The sequence below is a fragment of the Eulemur rufifrons genome, chromosome 20 (genome assembly GCF_041146395.1).
Source record: "Eulemur rufifrons isolate Redbay chromosome 20, OSU_ERuf_1, whole genome shotgun sequence".
Taxonomy (NCBI): domain Eukaryota; kingdom Metazoa; phylum Chordata; class Mammalia; order Primates; family Lemuridae; genus Eulemur; species Eulemur rufifrons.
The window spans coordinates 3,425,739-3,442,549 of record NC_091002.1 but is presented as its reverse complement, the minus strand read 5'-3'; the positions used below and the strand labels follow the sequence as shown (position 1 = coordinate 3,442,549).

The window sequence follows — 16,811 nt, the reverse complement described above, 5'->3', positions numbered from 1 at the left end:
AGCGCCACGCTGAGGGGCAGGTGAGCTCTGAGGGCACCGCCCCTCACCAGATGGGGCAGCCGCGGGGGGCAGGCCCACGGCTGCCAACCCAGCGTGGCACACAGACCTCTCCTCGCTCGCAGAATTCTCCCTCTGTCTGGCGGGCGTCATGCCCGGCCCCGAGGGATGAATCACAGCCCACCTAAGCCAGACCTGGCAGGCTCACTCCCTTCTGCCAGATGTTCGCTGTCTTGGTCTGCCTGGCAGCTAGAGGCAGTGTTAACTAATCAGGGGGCGACCCCTGGGCTGAGACAGCAAACTGAGATCCAGCTCAGCAAACAGGAAAACAACACATAAGCTCAACCAATCAGAAACCGTCAGCCAACCGCTAACTAGCGCCTTTTCACTGTAACCAACCAAACGCTTTCTTCATCTTGCTTCCTCAGTACCTGGTGAAAGTTTCCCCCACGTGCCCCTTGGTGGAGCTCTAGTGCTTCCCGATTCATTAATCGCTGTTTGCTCAAATAAACTCTTTGAAATTTTAGTGTGCCTAAGTTTATCTGCTAACAGAATGGACCATGGATATAGCCAATAACAAGTGTGGGTTAAGCCTGCCAGTTTCAGAGGAAGATTTCCCACCTTAATTAAAGAGAGAAGTAGGAAGAAAGCCCATTTCCCCTTTTCTCCTGCCTTGAATGTGGCTGTATGGCAATACGATGCCTGGAGCTATGGCAGCCACATTACGACCATGAGGGTAAGGCCATGAGAATCACAGATATCAAGGTGCTGCCAAAGCAGTCCCCAAACTATCCCCAGCTTGTTAAGTAAGCAGTAAATGTCCTCAAGACTCAAGTCACTTTACTCAGGTGCTCTGGCCCTCCTGCAAAAAGCTCTCCTGAGAGTTACAGGTGACTAACGAATGAAACTGCTAATTGGCCCCCAGTAGATATCCCCTCCTTTCTTTTATTATAGTAACAGAACCACACCCTCCCTCTTGGTTTTAGCAGGGCACATGGCCTCCCAGCCAGACACTATATCCCCCCAGCTTCCTGTGCAGCTAGTACAGGGGACATGACTCTACTTTGGCCAATGGGCTGTGAGCGAAATATTGGACTACATTCCCCAGCCTCCCAGCAGTTAGAGGGGACCATGTGACTCAGGTTCTGGCCAGTGGGAATGTGAGCAGAAGTGATGTGGGCAGGTTCTGCGCCACCCTTCACAAGGAGGCCGCCTGCCTCTCTCTCCCACCCCCTCTCCCCCTACCCTGCCAGCAACGAAGACAGGCAGCACTGTGGGGGATGGCAGAGCATCGAGACAGAAGCAACTTGGATCCCTGGATCACCGTGTGGAGCGGAGCCACCCAGTCGCCAGAGTGGCTGCAGATTTCCACAAGAGAGAAAAAACCTTCCCTCTTGTGGGAGCCACTGTCACGTGGTCTCTGTTAAAGCCGCTGAGCCAGCATCCCAACCAGTGCAGTGACCAGGCCAAGACGTAGCTCGCCAGTGTGTGCAGGGCAGAGGCCGGGCTGCAGGGGCTGAGGGAAGCAGAGGAAGCCGGGAAATAAGTGCGGCTGCAGCCCAGGCTGGAGAGACCTGCTTTCCTCCTGCTTGGATAACGTTAAGTGTGCTTTAAACACTGCTGGGGAGGGGTCGGAGACGCGGAGGAGGGTTGAAGAGAGTCTGACGACACAGGCGAGAGGGATCACTGGCAGAGTGGGAGGACAGGGGGCCGGGGGGATGGCCCAGAGCTTGGGTTTGAATAACCAGGACAGCAGTGGCCACCCAGGACAGGCCCAGGTGTCCCCTTCGCTCCACCTGGACACTTCCCTTCCTCCGCTCGGGCCAATAGGGCCCCAGTGCTTCCGAGGCCCAAGCTGGGCTCTCTCCCCCTCAGGAAGGGGGTGAGGGGGTCTTTCCCTCTGGTACCGGCCACTCTTCCAGGCCTCTGCTGAGAATCCCAGTGGGGAATCTGCCGCCCCTGGGCTGCTGCCCACACCCAGCTTTTCCCAGTCACTGAGCTGCTGGGAACAAATGCTTTTCCCCTCACTGGAAATGTCATGTCTAAAATTAAGGTGGCTGTTGGCGTGACTGCCAGGAATGGGAGCTGGAGGAGGGAAAGACAAGAGCAGTGAGCTCCCTCACAGGCTTGGTGCTCCCCGGGCCTCCGGGACAGCCAGCAGGGTCTTGCTAGAGGAGGTGCCCCAGAACCCTGCCACCCCAGGACAAGGTCAGAGGCCTAGTGGCCCCGACCCAAAGACCTTGCCTGGGAAGCTGCCTTGGGCTGAGCACGGAGGCCATGCCCGACTGCAGGCCTCTTCCTTTGCTGCCCAGGGCCTGCCTTGCCGCAGGACTCCACAGAGGCAAGACAGAGGACAAAGGGACCCAGACACAGCAGGGGGTCTAGCACCCTCACCTGAGAAACCCCAGCCCCGGGGCACTGTTCACAGCCAGAATCCCTGGGGACACCTGGGATGTGTGGTTTGAAAAGGCCAGCCAGAGAGTCTGACATGTACCCTCTTCCCCTGCCCGAGGGACTACAAGTGAGAGAGAGAGCCCCGATCTCGTCTGATCTCGGAAGCTAAGCAGGGTCGGGCCTGGTTGGCACTTGGATGGGAGAGAGAGCAGGGGCCAGGTAGACCTGGTTTGAGCTCCAGCTGTGCTACTTACTGCACACACATCCTTGCACACCTCTGTGCCTCAGTTTCCTCACCTACAAAGTCAGGCAGTTAACGGGACCACTTGCTACCAGGCTGTCCTGAGCAACCAGGAGGCAACAGAAGGGAAAGGGGCTTAGCTAACAAGGAACTTGCCGACCAGGCCAGGCTCAGGGCACATCTGGGACCCAGCACGTAGCTGGTGGCATGACTCAGGCACATTTTGACAGCATTTGAACCTCAAATTTCTCCTCTGCAAGTGGGCATTTGGAAGGTCATCCATCCACAGGATTGCCCTGGGGGCTGAGGAAAATCAGTTCACGTCTTGTACCTAAAGCAAGACGGTCATCGTGCAAGGAACCCAAGGTCTGTCCCCTGAGGGCCCCATGCATTGGGGCGGTTTTGGAAATGGAGCCTCACAGAATCCGCTCACTCCAGTGTCTCCAGGGGCTCCTCCTGCCCCAAAGCAATGAACCTCAACTTCCTGGGGCTTCCAGCTGCCGCAGGTCAGCCTTGCAGGGGCAGCACTTGGGCGTTCAGGGCAGGGCACAGCGGGCTGAGAGCAGAGACGAGGGTGCCCCAGCTGTGGGCACCCCCGAAGCAGGACAGTTCAGCGCCCTCCCCCTGCCCTGCCTTGCCCACCGAGCACTTGTCTGACCAGGCCCTGTGCCGAGCCCTGGGGATCCCAATAGGGGTTGGACAGGGGTCCCTGCCAGGGGCGAGGTGGGGAGGCCATAAGGAACTGTGGGGACCCCAAAGGACATTTCCTGGAGGGGGCACTCAGCTGTGGGTTGAAGATGCGGGCAGAGAACACGAGGGAACACCACGAACGAAAGCATAGGCGTGAGGAAGGGCACAGGGGCTGTCGTTGTGGGCGCAGGGCGGCAGGCCCGCGAGGGAGGCCGGGCTGCGAGGCCTGTGGGAACGCCGCGCTCAGGCTTGAAATGCGATGAGGAGCGCAGGCTTTGCAGTCGGGGAACCCCAGCACGGTGGCTGCGGGCAAAGTAGCTCCTCTCTGAGCTTTGCTTCCCTCACCTGTCACCTGCGGCAACAGGACCCCTCCTGCGGTGTGGGGACGCAGGGAGGGGGCACAGTGGGGGCCGTGCACAGAAGACAGGGATGTGAGGGCCAGAGAAGAAAGGGGTGTGTCTGTAACGCTGCCTCCTCCGTGGCAGGGCACAGTGCAGGGACTGAGCAGGGACAGCGCGAGCACAGAGCAGCGGGCAGCTGAGACAGGGGAGACTCCAGACCACAGACGAGGAGAGGAGAGAGTGCTAGAAACACCCTTAGACAGCATCACACCCGCCTCGATGGCTTGCAAATAGGGAAACTGGGGCCCACGCTGTCGCAAAGTGACCGTGGGACTTGGAGCTTCAGTCACCAGGCCTGGACTCAAGTTCTGGTTATTTGTCCTTGAGAGAGTCACTTCATTTCTTTGGGTCTCAGTTTCTACATCTGCAAAATGGGACTGAGAATCACAGTGCCTCCGCATCAGCCTGCCATTAGGATGGGGTGGGGTGTTGCCCATGAAAAGCATTTGGTAAACAGCAAGCAGAGTGCCCACTGCCACTGGGAGTGGGGGTGGTGAGGATGGTGGGGACGGCGGTGAGGGAGACGGTGGTGGTGGAGGTGGTAACGGTGATGATGGTGGTGACAATGGTGATGGTCATTGTGGTGTTGGTGGCGGTGGTGGCAGTGGTGAGGGCAGCTAAAGTTTACTGAGCATTTTTTTTTTTTTTTTTTTGAGACAGAGTCTCACTCTGTTGCCCAGGCTAGAGTGAGTGCCGTGGCGTCAGCCTAGCTCACAGCAACCTCAAACTCCTGAGCTCAAGCGATCCTCCTGTCTCAGCCTCCCGAGTAGCTGGGACTACAGGCATGCGCCACCATGCCTGGCTAATTTTTTCTATATATATTTTTAGCTGTCCATATAATTTCTTTCTATTTTTAGTAGAGACGGAGTCTCCCTCTTGCTCAGGCTAGTCTCGAACTCCTGAGCTCAAACGATCCGCCCACCTCGGCCTCCCAGAGTGCTAGGATTACAGGCGTGAGCCACCGCGCCCGGCCACGTTTACTGAGCATTTACTAGAGAACCACACACCCTACTAAAGGGATTATTCAAATTATTCCAATTGAATCCTCACAGCAACCCCCTGCAGTAGGCGTTACCATCAGACCCATTTTATTGATGAGGAAACTGAGGTTACCTTCCTTGCCCAGGGACACAGGGGTGGGAACTGGCACAGCCAGGCCATGGCCAGGCCATGTGACTCCAGAGTCGATGCTCTCGACCCCTGTGTTCACCTCCCTCGGCCAGGCGTGCAGATGGTGCCAGCGCGTCTGTTTTCACCGGCCACAGTCCCTGCTGATAGTCTGGATACTCGTCCCCCCTAAATCTCAGGGTGGAATTCCATCCCCAGGGCTGGAGGTGGGGCCTGGTGGAAGGTGTTGGGTCACAGGGGCATGTCCCCGCATGAACAGCTTGGTGCCCTCCCGCAATACTGGGTGGGTTCTTGCTCTGTGAGTTCAGGGAGAGCTGGTTGTTTAAACCAGCCTCGCACCACCTCCTCCCTCCCTCACTGCCTCCCTCGCCCTGTGACACCTGCTCCCCTTGACCTTCTGCCTTGACTGGAGCTCCCCAACACCCTCACAAGCAGCAAATGCTGGTGTCATGCTTCTTGTACAGCCTGCAGAACTGTGAGCCAAAATAGCTCTTTTCTTTATAAATTCCCCAGTCTCAGGCATTCCTTTACAGCCGCACAAAATGGTCTCTCTCTATTTTTTTTTTGAGAGAGAGTGTGGTTTCTCACTTTGTTGCCTGGGCTAGAGTGTTGTGGCGTCAGCCTAGCTCACAGCAACCTCAGACTCCTGGGCTCAAGCAATCCTCCTGCCTCAGCCTCTCGAGTAGCTGGGACTACAGGAGCTTGCCATCATGTCCAGCTAATTTTTTGTTTCTATTTTTTACAGCAACACAAAATGGACTACCAGATCTGCTGGGGGGGTGGGTAGCCAGAGCTCAGACCTTGAGGGCTCAGACACCCAGTCCCGGTCCCACTGGAGGTCCTGAGGGACCCTGAGTGCAGGGCAGGGTGGCCAAACCTGTGAGCTGTAGGATCTGGTCATCAAAGTGGGTCACAGCCTCATCATGCATGACTTGACCTCCGAGGACAAACTCCAGACGTCCTTCGTCCAGGAGCTGGCGGACCTTGGCGCGGGTGGGCAGAGAGAAGAGAGCCAGGTTGCAAGTCATGCCTACTGTGCCTCACGTGCCCTCCACCGAAACGCCTCACCCTGTTTACTCCGCAGAGGCAGGACACTGTCTGTTCTGGTCCACACTGTGTCCCCACCACCTAGAAAGCATGTGGCCCACGGCTGATATTTGAAATATATATATATGTCTGTATGTCTGTGTGTGTGTGTGTGTGTGTGTGTGTGTGTATATGTATTTGCTTTTGAAATAATTTCAAACTTATAAATAAGTTGCAGGAAATAGCACAAAGAGCTCCTATATATCCTTTCTGTGGATTCACGCATCATTAACATTTTTGACCTATCTACCTTAACATTTTCCTTTTCTCTATGCATGTACTATATTTTTTCTAAACCACTTAAAGTCAGTCAGCACTATTGCACCCTGACTGTAAATTTCAGTATGTGTACACAAATAGCTCTGTATAGACTGTACTTTTGGTTTACTTTCTAAAGGTACTGTATTTGTAGGTCATTCACTCAACAATGTTAAATGAGCACCTATTACACACTGGGCACTGCCTGGGAACTGGGGATTCAGCAGTGAACAAAGACAAAAATCCTTGTGTCCAGGGAACTGGGTTGATCACAAACCCTGATGTAAACTAGTCCTGTGAACAGCCCAGTGGGGTTTCGGCCTCATGGGGTATGCTGGCATGGCCCTGGCCAGACCACCCAGTTGAGTTTCCTGCCAGGATCTTCACTGGGCCACCCTGGCCAGCTGTGTCACCTGGTGACTACATTACCTGGTGTTTCTGCTGGTCTGAGGCGACGCCGTTCCACCACAGGCGGAAAAACTCCTGCTCTACTGCGATGAACCGGCGCTGCTGACCGCGGGAAAGCTCTTCCACCACGGAGGTGTAGACATTGGCTGCATAGGCCCGCATGCTTTCCTGGGGAGGGGACACCATCATACCAGCCCCAGTGCGGGCTCTGAGAGGGCTTGGTCCCAAGGAGAAGACTCTAGGGAGCCCAGATGTCCCCGCGGCCCCTGCCACTCGCTGAGCACACCTGCACAGGGTGGAGGGCCCTTCCCTCAGCATCCCACCGCTCACCTACAAAGTGGCTATGGGTGCCCGCTCTGCACCAGACATACGGTGAGGGCTGGAACTACGGGGACAGCATGGGCTCTCCCTGCTTGGATGAGATTGTGCTTTCAGACAATGACACCCTGTGTGGGCAGAGGGATGTGCCAGGCCAGGGCTTAGGGACAGCTTCCCAGAAGGGGTGAGCAGGCCGGACCCTGACGGGGCAAAGTGGGGGCAGCACAGGAAAGCCCCAAGGGTGAGAGGGGGTGTGTCCCAGGGACCCCAAAGGGGCCTGCTTGGGCTGAAATGAATGGGGCAGCAGACGCTGAGAGGAGGAGCTCCCTGGGCCGTCTCCGGAGTCCGGCCGCCTGCCTTCCCCAGGCCAAGAGCTCTGCGGGCCGGAGTGCAGCGGCTTCCACTGGAGACTCAGGGCCCAGCACACAGCAGTGCCCGGACAGTGCTCATTAAGTATGTGGTTAGGAGCACCGGGCAGGGAGTCGGGAGGTGTGGGGGTTATTCCTCAGTGACCTTGGGCAAGGCACTGACCCTTTCTGCGCCTCAGTTTCCTCTTCTAGAGACTGGTTGTGGCTGGCATACTTCGCCATGCCCTTATTGTCTTCATCCTCGGATGGTTCCCCCACACCCTCCCACAGCCTGCCAGAGGCACCCCAGGACTGGACCTAACACCCGACATCAAACCCTCTTCCTGCCTCTTTCTCTTCTTTAAAATGTCACTACTCATTCAGTAATGTCCTTTGTAAGGTCATTACATCCATACTCACGGAGGGGTTTTTGCTCATTTGTTTAGGTATTTCCTTCCTCATTTCAAAGAAGAGCTCAAAGAGGCTGTTTCTGCTCTGGAAACCAGAGGAAACTGAGGCTTTTCCCTCATTTTCCTTTTGCACTCTTACCATTCATTCAACAAACATCCAGGGACACCTACTCATCAGGCATGGCGAGGACAGGTCAGTGAACAACATGGATGAAGCCCCTGCCCTGTGGAGCTTACGTTCTAGTGGGGAACATGATCAACAAGCCAACAAGTAAAATATAGGGACTCTTAGATGATGACAAGTGCTACGGATAAAACCCTAAAGGGAGGGGAGGCAATGTGGGTTAGATAGGGTTGCTGGGAAGGCCTCGCCAAGAAAGTGACTTTGAAGTAACTGAGCCCTGCAGATATCTAGGAGGAAAGCATTTGGGGCAGGGCACAGCCAGTGCAAAGGCCCTGTGGCAGGAGTGGTCTTGGAGGTGTTGGTGGAAAAGCAGGGAGACCAGCATGGCTGGGGAGGGGTGAGGCCAGGTGGGGGCAATGCTGTGTCCTTCTGAGTTGTAGGAATCAACTGCCCACTGTGTGCCTTGGCCAGTGTGGGGCACATGCCTGATGGCAACTGAGCATTTACAGAGATGACAATAATTTGAGTCCTCCCTCCCCTCACATTCAAGGGGCAGAAGAGGGCTCAGAATGCAGCCTTGGAGCCCACTTTCTGGCCATCTGGGGAGCTCCAGGGCTGCCCTGAGGCCCAGTCCACCACTGAACCCACCCTTTACACAAATCAATAACAGGGTGCAAGGCAAGAACGGTGGTAAGGGCCTGGCTAAAAATAAGGCCCAGGCCCAGCTAAAAATAATGATCATAATTGGCCACTGTCCCCCTGTTTGCTTCTCTGTAATCGCCACTCTGGAGCCACATAGCTGGTGGTCATAAAGATTCTTAGCTTTCTCCATAGATAACATCTCCCTTTCGAAACCCAGGGGTAGTTTCCGAGATATCTTCCAGGCCCCGCACTCCAGTGGAACGGCTGACCCACCCAGACCAGCCGCCCATACCAAGGAACTGACTGAATTGGTCCTGAGACCCTGGCCCAAGAACCTGGTCAGCAAAGAAGACAATTTCTACAGCCCTATGGTTCCACACCGAACCCAGCCAAGTAGCAGACTCAACTGCCTACAACAAACTGTCTTTAAAAACTCTTGTCTCCTAAATTCTCAGAGAGGCGAATTTGAGAAATTTCTCCTGTCTCCCCACTTAGCACCATGCAGAATAAACTTTCTCTGCTGTAAACCCTGCTGTCTCATGTATTGGCTTCCTCTTGGGCAGCGGGGAAAAGAGCCCGGTTGGGCAGCCACACCACCCCAGATCAAACCAGTTCTCAGGACTCCAGCAGCCCCAGTCTGTGGTAGGAATCTGACATCTACCACTCCTGGAGTGCCAGGCACCCGGGATATATGGTAGGGATTACTGTCCTCACTTTACAGATGGGGAAACTGAGGCTCAGGGAATGAAGCCCCTTGCCCAAGGTCCTGAGCAGAACCACAAGGTGACCACAAGACCAACCCCAAATCCTGTCCTCGGGGTTATGAAGGATCCTGAACTGGCCTCCCACATCCTGCCCTGCAGGGGACCAGCCCCAGCCTGCTTCCCATCTGGCACCTGATGGCCCCCTGCTTTGAAGCCAGTCCACGCCTCCTGCTCCAGGCTTACCCTGGCAATGTCAGCCCCCACACTGGAGTCCCCACTTCTCTCCAGCCTGGAATGCAGGGGCCCATCCAATCAGTGCACTGCTACAGAAGGGGAAACTGAGGTTCAGAGTTAGGAAGTGAGCAGCCCAAAGTCAGAGACTCAACCAGTCCTCAACAGAGTCCGGTCTTCAATCCAGGCTGAACCTCCCTCCTCTGTGCTGGCATCCGACCCGGGAGGCAAAGCCACACTCGGATCCGCAGGGAGAAGGAAGCTGCAGCTTCAGAGGGCGCGCGTGGAGGGTCGCCGGCCACCCACCTGCACCGTGTAGACCCAGCCCACGTCCATGTGGCTATGGGGCACCACGAAGGCTCGAATGGGGCCCTCGGGCCGGGCCCCGGGCGGTCGCAGCACAAGCAGACGCAGGAGCAGCGGCAGCCAGCGCAGCAGCCCCATCCCTGCGGCCGGCGGGGACGGCGCTCTGGGCAGGCGACAGCGGGGTCGGCCCTCTAGGCAGGCAACAGCTCCGCAGCGCCGGGGCGACTTCCGGGTCCCAGGGTGGGGGCGGGGCCCGGACGCGCCCATTGGCCGCGGTCTCGGCGCGCGCGGGCGCGGGGGGCGGGTTCTGGCTGCGCCGGGCGGCGCTCCACCCCCCAGCTTCGGTTTCCTGTCTGTCCCCGTGGGTCCAGAGCCGGGACCCGCCAGCGGGAGGGAGTGCACGGCGCTCTGCCTGGGGGGCTCCGCCTCCGGGGCTGCTCCTGGGGGCCCTCCCTTACCTGGGCCCGGCCGTGCGGGGGAGGAGGAACGGACTTTCGGAGACAGTGTTTGCCAGAGGGCGCACAGTTGGTGGAAGAGACAAGGCTGACCGAAGCTTTCTGGGTCACCGGCCGGTGACATGGGGCAAGATAGTTCACTCTGAGCTACGCCAAATGGGGAGGATGCGGGGAGCCGGGAATTGGCTGAGAGAATGCCCGGAAAGTGGAGACGAGCAGTCTCGTCTCCGGCTGCCCATGGTGGGGCGGCGGTCACATTGGTGCATCCGGGTGCGGTGTGAGTGTGGCCTGGGGCGGACCCCGTCCACCTCCCCTCCCCCAGAGAGCAGGGTCCGTGGTTTGGGGTTTACTGCCCGAGAACCAAATGGCTGGGCCCCTGACTGGCATTTTCCCGGGGGCTGGAGCTGTGGCTCTGAGCTGAGCGAGCTGGTTACCTTGCCGGCCACCTCGCCCGCTCACTCAGCGCACGGAACCTGACAACATGTTCTCTTTCTGTCTACCTGCCCCTCCGGCCAGCCCCCCGGGTCAGTTGTGGATAGCGCTCACCGACACCTGTGTCCTCGCTGCCTTCTAGGGTCACAGCCCCTGCTGCATCCGGGAGTGTCAGCCCGTGGGATGTGGCAGGGCTGTGCCCACTTCCAGGTTGGCCAGAACAACCCCCCACGCTGCGCTCCTCTCTCTTCCTCGCCCCGTGGAGGGCAGGCTGGGGACCTCACGGAGGCCAGAGCCCCTGATGGAGGCCCCGAAGGACCACAGGGAACCACGAGGAACTTCACAGATTGGTTAATGTCTTCTCCACATGAGAATAAGCTGTTACTGTGTTAGGCCACTGAGTTATCTGACAGCAGTGTCACATTGCAGCGGCCTCCAACCTTTTTTACACCAGGGATGGGTTTTGTGGAAGACAGATTTCCACCCACGGGGCGGGGGCCATGTCGCAGCCCCGGCCCCACCTCAGGTCATCAGGCGTTAGATTCTCACAAGGCACGCGCAGCCTGTGCCCCGCGTGTGTAGCTTACAGTGGCTCATGCTCCTATGAGGGTCTGATGCCCCCGCTGATCTGGGGGGACGGGGCTCGGGCAGTGATGTGAGCAATGGGGAGCGGCTGTGGGTGCAGGTGGGGCTTCGCTTGCTCACTGCCCACTGGCCTCCTGCTGTGCGGCCTGGCTCCTGGCGTGGCGCTGCCCGGTGCCGGTCCGCAGACCGGGGCTTAGGGACTGCAGACGTATCGTATTTGCCAAAGATGGCCTTCACACTGCCCACCCCACAAGCTCCTCCTAGGATGTGATCTTGGCATTCCTCCCATTGAGAGATGGGGTCTGTATCTCCTCCGATTAAAACTGGGTGGGCTTGTGACTCACTTGTCGCAAGAGAATGCAGTGAAAGCGGCACTGTGTGACTTCCATGACTGCTGAGGCTGAGTCAGAGAAGGCAAGGCAGCTTTTGCCATCACCGAGCACTCATCCATGGATCTCTGAGTCCCCAGGTCAGCAGCTCAGCTGCCCTGAGCCTGCCACACTGTGAGGAGGCCCAAGCAGCCCACGTGGGACAGACCACATGGAGAAGCGTGAGTGCCCGTGAAGAGAGATGCAGCCCTGGCTGTTTCAGCTCCAGTCCCCCTCTGACTACGCCACACGTGGGACCTCAGCATTTCCCCTCCAGCCCACTAGATCCTGGCCGTGTATATTTCACTTTGTACCTTCCCCAGGCCCTTTGCACGAGCTCTTCTTGCTGGAGCTGGTCTCAGCGATGAAGCTGATACTCATAAGCCCCAGCGCTATTGCCCCATCAAGTCCCTTTCACTTGCAGCTAGTACCTGTGATGGACCAGACAGCTCACCTGGTGGGGAACCCTCAGATCCTCAGTGGGGCTGAGCCCCTGGTTACCATGTTGTTCTTGAGCTATGGCTGCTCACTTGACTATTTACTGTCCTAATCGGGCCAAAGGGTACTGAGAGACTCCCATGTGGGTGGCAAACAGAGTCTTCTCTGCTTCCATTGGCTGACAGCAGCCCTACCTCCTCCGATGGTCCAGCCAATTACCCCTGCTAGATTGGAGACGCTTCTCCTTGCCTGCTGGCATCTGGACATGAGCAGCCCAACGTGACTGGTGTTGCTTGGTGGACACATTTCCCCTTTGGAAACCGGAACCTCTGAACCTGCAGAGTCTGCAGTTGTGTGGACAGGAAGCACAAATTCCCCAAGTCAGTCACTGGAAGTGGTAGTAAATTAGGCTATTCCTTCTTCTCTCCCTTGGCTCCTAGACCTGTGCATTTTACCCACTGGGGACACCATATCCTGGTCATTGACTTGGGGTATATATGCACCCTGGAGGGGTGCTGCAGCCTCACAGCTGGCACCTCCAAGCTGGTGCTGTAGCTGAGACTTCAACAGCCGTCCCATTCCTCCTCAGGCCAGCAACCTCTGGGTGGCATGGCACAGACTAGGACCAATAGACGCCATGGTCCTGTGCCTGCCACTGCACCTCCTTTGACGTGAAGTGGGTCCCTTGGCCGGATTTGGTGTTTCACCGTCTCTTGGGGCTCTGCCTCTGGAGGAAGCCAGCAGCTATGTCACAAGGATGCTCAAGCAGTCTGTGGAGGGGCCCACACAGAGACGAACTGAGGCCTCCAGCCAACAGCCGGCACTGCCTTGCCAACCACAGGAGTGAGCGCCTTGGAAACACATCCCTCAGCCCAGCCCCAGTCGTCTGGGCAGCTGTCTTGACTGCACCCTCATGAGGGACCATGAGCCACAAGTGCACAGCTAAGCCTCTTGGGAATTCTTCCCCTACGGACACTGAGCACTTGGGATATAAATGTTTATTGTTGTTTTTAGCCACACTCCTCAAAATACTTGAGTATTCTTTCCCCAGTGTCTGGTGACCTGAGTAAATGATCATTAGTCACGCTGGGGAAGCACTGGGGGAATTGCCACATGCCCTTGCCATGGCGTGGCAGAGGCCTTCTTCCCAGAGCATGGTCTCTCCTTCAAGTGATGGGTTTTGGATTTGGAGACTGGGCAAGGGACTGGGACTTTCCTTTGGGGTGGCTGCCTCAGCCTCCTAACCTATCCATCCTTGGTTTCTTCTGAGTATCACCCATGTCAGCTGTCTATTTCGCCCCTAGGGATAAAATATGTCTCTCCATGCCTCACCATGGAGCTTGCTGCCCTTCTGGTCTTGGAGCTCATTATCATGACTGCACTGACCTTGCTTCTGATGGCTGTGTGCAGGCTCCCAGCCTCATTTCTGACCCCTCTGATTCCCAGCATGGCCAGGAAGTCCAGCTCTGTGATGGCGCCTCCTACCACCTGCCCTGCCTGTGGATGGCAGCTCCATCTCTGCGCTACTTGGTGATGTTGGTGCTTGTTCAATGGAATGTCCTCTGGGCTCCCTTGTGGAACATTGTCACACAGTGGGTTTTCTGGCCACTCTAGCCCATGGCCACTTCTCTGAATTTTTTTTTTTTTTTTTTTTTGAGATGAGGTCTTGCTCTGTTGCCCAGGCTAGAGTGCAGTGGCATCATCATAGCTCACTGCAACCTCAAACGCCTGAGCTCAAGGGATCCTCCTCCCTCAGCCTCCCAAGTAGCTGGGACTACAGGCACGCGCTATCACACCCAGCTAAGATTTATAGAAACTGGGTCTTGCTCTCGCTCAGGCTGGTCTTGAACTCCTGGCCTCAAGCAATTCTCCTGCCTCAGCCTCCCAAAGTGCTGGGATTACAGGTGTGAGCCACTGCACCAGGCATCTCTGAACCTTTTGATCCCTTCTGCCATGTGCTATGGTTTCTGACATCTTTTCTTTGCTTAGCGTGCGTCAGCAGTTTCTCCAGGCTTTAAGAGCTGTCTTGGCAGAGTGTTAGCACCGTCTCCTGGTGTTAAATCCTGCATGACTGATGTCTTAGCTTGGGCTGCCATAATAAGAAACCATAGACTGAGTGGTTTCAACAACAGACAATTACTTTCTCACAGTTCTGGAGGCTGGAAGTTCAAGATCAAGGTAGCAGCAGGGTTGGTTTCTGGTGAGGCCTCTCTCCTTGGTTTGTAGTTGGCTGTCTTCTCCCTGTGTTCTCACATGTCACGTGGCTTTTCCTCTGTGCATGCACAGAGAGAGAGAGATATCAATCTCTGGTGTCTCTTCCTCTTTTTATGAGGACCTCAGTCCTATCAGATTAGGATGACCTCATTTAACCTTTTTTAAAAAATTAATTATTATTATTTTTAGAGACAGGGTCTTGCTGTGTTGCCCAGTCTAGAGTGCAGTGGAGCAATCACAGCTCACTGCAGCCTCGAACTCTTGGCCTCAAATGGTCCTCCTGCCTCAGCCTCCCAAAGTGCTGGAATTATAGGCATGAACCATCACGCCCAGTCTCATTTAACTCTAATTACTTCCTTACAGGCCTTATCTCCAAATATGGTCACACTGGGGACTAAGGCTTCAATATATGAATTTCAGGGGGATGTAATTCAGTCCACAGCTGAAGAGGGCTCCCATTTCAGTAAACCATTCCTGCTCCAACCTTATATTCCTCCCACGCTGGATGTGGTTGGAAGAGCTCCTGCCTCCTCTGCTCTGTGCTGACTGGGCCCACAGCTCCTTCGGGGTACGGTCCTGGTCCTCCCTTGCTGACCCAGCATGTCCCCAGCTGGGCATTGTTGTGACCTCACCCCAGTGATTAATCTGGTAGTCAGCATGGTTTGTGGAGTGGATTCTGAGGGCAGCCTGTATGGTCTCCAAGTTGAAGGCCATGGTGTCATCTTCAGGCAAGAAGGGAGTGCTGTCCTTTAAAAGAGGAACAGGGCACATCCGCAGGCCCCGTGGGTTCAGGGAAACCTGGAGAACCACAATTTGGTGATTGTGTCTCCACCCAGACATCCCACCTCTCTTTTCTCAGGGCCCCAAGCTTGCCCTTGTAGACCTGCCTGGGTTGGGGACGCAGCCTTCCTTGCAGCTGTGCTCCTGATAACTAAGTCCTGGGCCGCTTCTCACTTTTTTCTGCCTCTAGCTGCGGAAGATGAACGTTTATGTGCTGCCAAGAATATAAGGAATCGTTATTCTGGCTTCCACGCCTGGCCTTCCACTGGTGATGATCACTCTCAGCTTTTCCCTGTCTTCCTCCGAAGCACTGACAGCTCCAAGCAAGAGCCATAAACTTCTGAAGTCACTATTTCTGCCTCTGTCTCAAAAGCCAGAAACACACAGTGCTTCTGCCAGCAAACTCCCTTCCACTAGCACGGCATCCCAGTTCCTTGCTAGTGAAAATTCAGCAATCGTACTGCTACCGTGTTCCAGGACTACCTGTATTCTTCCTCCCACCTGGGAGGGACCTTGAGGCCAGTCCACCAGTGGATGGTCCAACTCCAAAACCCACTTCAGAGTTGGTTCTTCCAAAGCACCCTGGGGCCAGTTGTCATGGATGTGGGCTCCTGGGGAAACAGACTGGGAGATGGGTGTTTGACCGTGGGGAGTTTAGTGGGGAGGCTCTGGGCTTACCTAGGGGTGGGTAGTGAAGGAGGCAGGGGTGGGTGGGGGCGGTGGAACTCTTAAGACAGTCACAAGTCTCAGCTGACCCTGAGGAGAGCTCTCAGGTGGCGCTTCTGAACTGTCCCAGCTGCAAATAAGCCTGGCTTTTATTCCCCTGCACAGACCAGTCACTGGATGTGGGCTGTCCCAGGGAAACGTTTCTTCTAAGCACAGGTGCAAACTGTGGGTGAGGACGGGTCCTGGAGAGGGGCTCAGCACACTGCCTGCTGCCACACCTCCCGGCCACGGAGGGACGAGGACCTCATTCCTGTGGTTCTCATGTCTACTCTACGGGGGAGTACTTAGATTGGTGGCACCCCCATGGTTAAAGTGGGGAAGGGGAAGCTTCCCCTTAAGGGGGAGATGCTTTTCTGGTAAGAGAAAATAATAAATGTCCACAATAACATTAAAATAGCAAACAATAATAAATAAACCATACAAAGATCTGATTATTTTAGTGAGTTCTAGAAGGCCAAGGCAGTAATCTCTGGGGTTAGGGTGTATTAAACTTTCTTTTAGGGGAAGTCACCCCAGTGTTTCAGGGTTGCCTGCCTTGATTTGTCAGACAAGAAAGAAAAAATATTTACTGAGCACCTACTATGTGCTAAACACTGTTCTAGGTACTAGGGGCAGACAAAGTCCCTCTCCTCATGTAGAGCTTACATTCAGGTTGGGGAGACAGACAATAAGCAATATAAATAAGCAAAATATATACTATGCTGAGCAATGGTAAGTGCTAAAAACTTTAAAAGATAGGGAGGGTAGGGTAGGGGGTATAGTTTTAAATTGGGAGCAATTTAAAAGGGTGCAGTTTTAAATAGAGAAAGCCTCCTTGAGAAAGTGCCATCTGAGCTGAAGGAGGTGCAGGAGAAAGCCGTGCTGGTATCTGGAGAAAGCTTTCCTGGCAGCAGACACAGCAAGTGCAAAGGGCCTGAGGCAGGACTGTGCCTGGCAAGCTCGAGTCACCCTGTGGCTGGAATGGAGGGAACCAGGAGGAGCAACAGGAGATGAGGGTCAAGAGCCCAGGTGGGAGTCTCTTGCAATGGTCTAGGAGAGACATGATGGCAGCTTGGACCTGGGAACAGCAGTGGAGGGGGTGACACCTGTTCAGACTTGACTGTATTTGAGGGAAGAGCTGGTGGAACC

At 55.6% G+C, this 16,811-nt stretch overlaps 1 protein-coding gene across 4 annotated transcripts in view; it reads right to left on the bottom strand.

Moving 5' to 3' along the window:
* The window catches only part of MAN2B2 (mannosidase alpha class 2B member 2), a 40,929-nt gene extending 28,792 nt beyond the window's left edge, over positions 1–12,137 (bottom strand). For 3 of the 4 annotated variants that reach the window (XM_069496650.1, XM_069496651.1, XM_069496653.1), the window contains exons 1-3: positions 9,686–9,908; positions 6,625–6,771; positions 5,729–5,834 (exon numbers count right to left, since the gene is read on the bottom strand). In XM_069496650.1, the coding sequence (XP_069352751.1) occupies positions 5,729–5,834; positions 6,625–6,771; positions 9,686–9,823 (391 nt within the window). In that variant the 5' untranslated portion in view covers positions 9,824–9,908. Of the gene's footprint in view, positions 1–5,728; positions 5,835–6,624; positions 6,772–9,685; positions 9,909–11,979 lie in introns of those variants that run through there. The other variant, XM_069496652.1, reaches the window with a different exon arrangement.
* Positions 12,138–16,811: the final 4,674 nt, after the last annotated feature.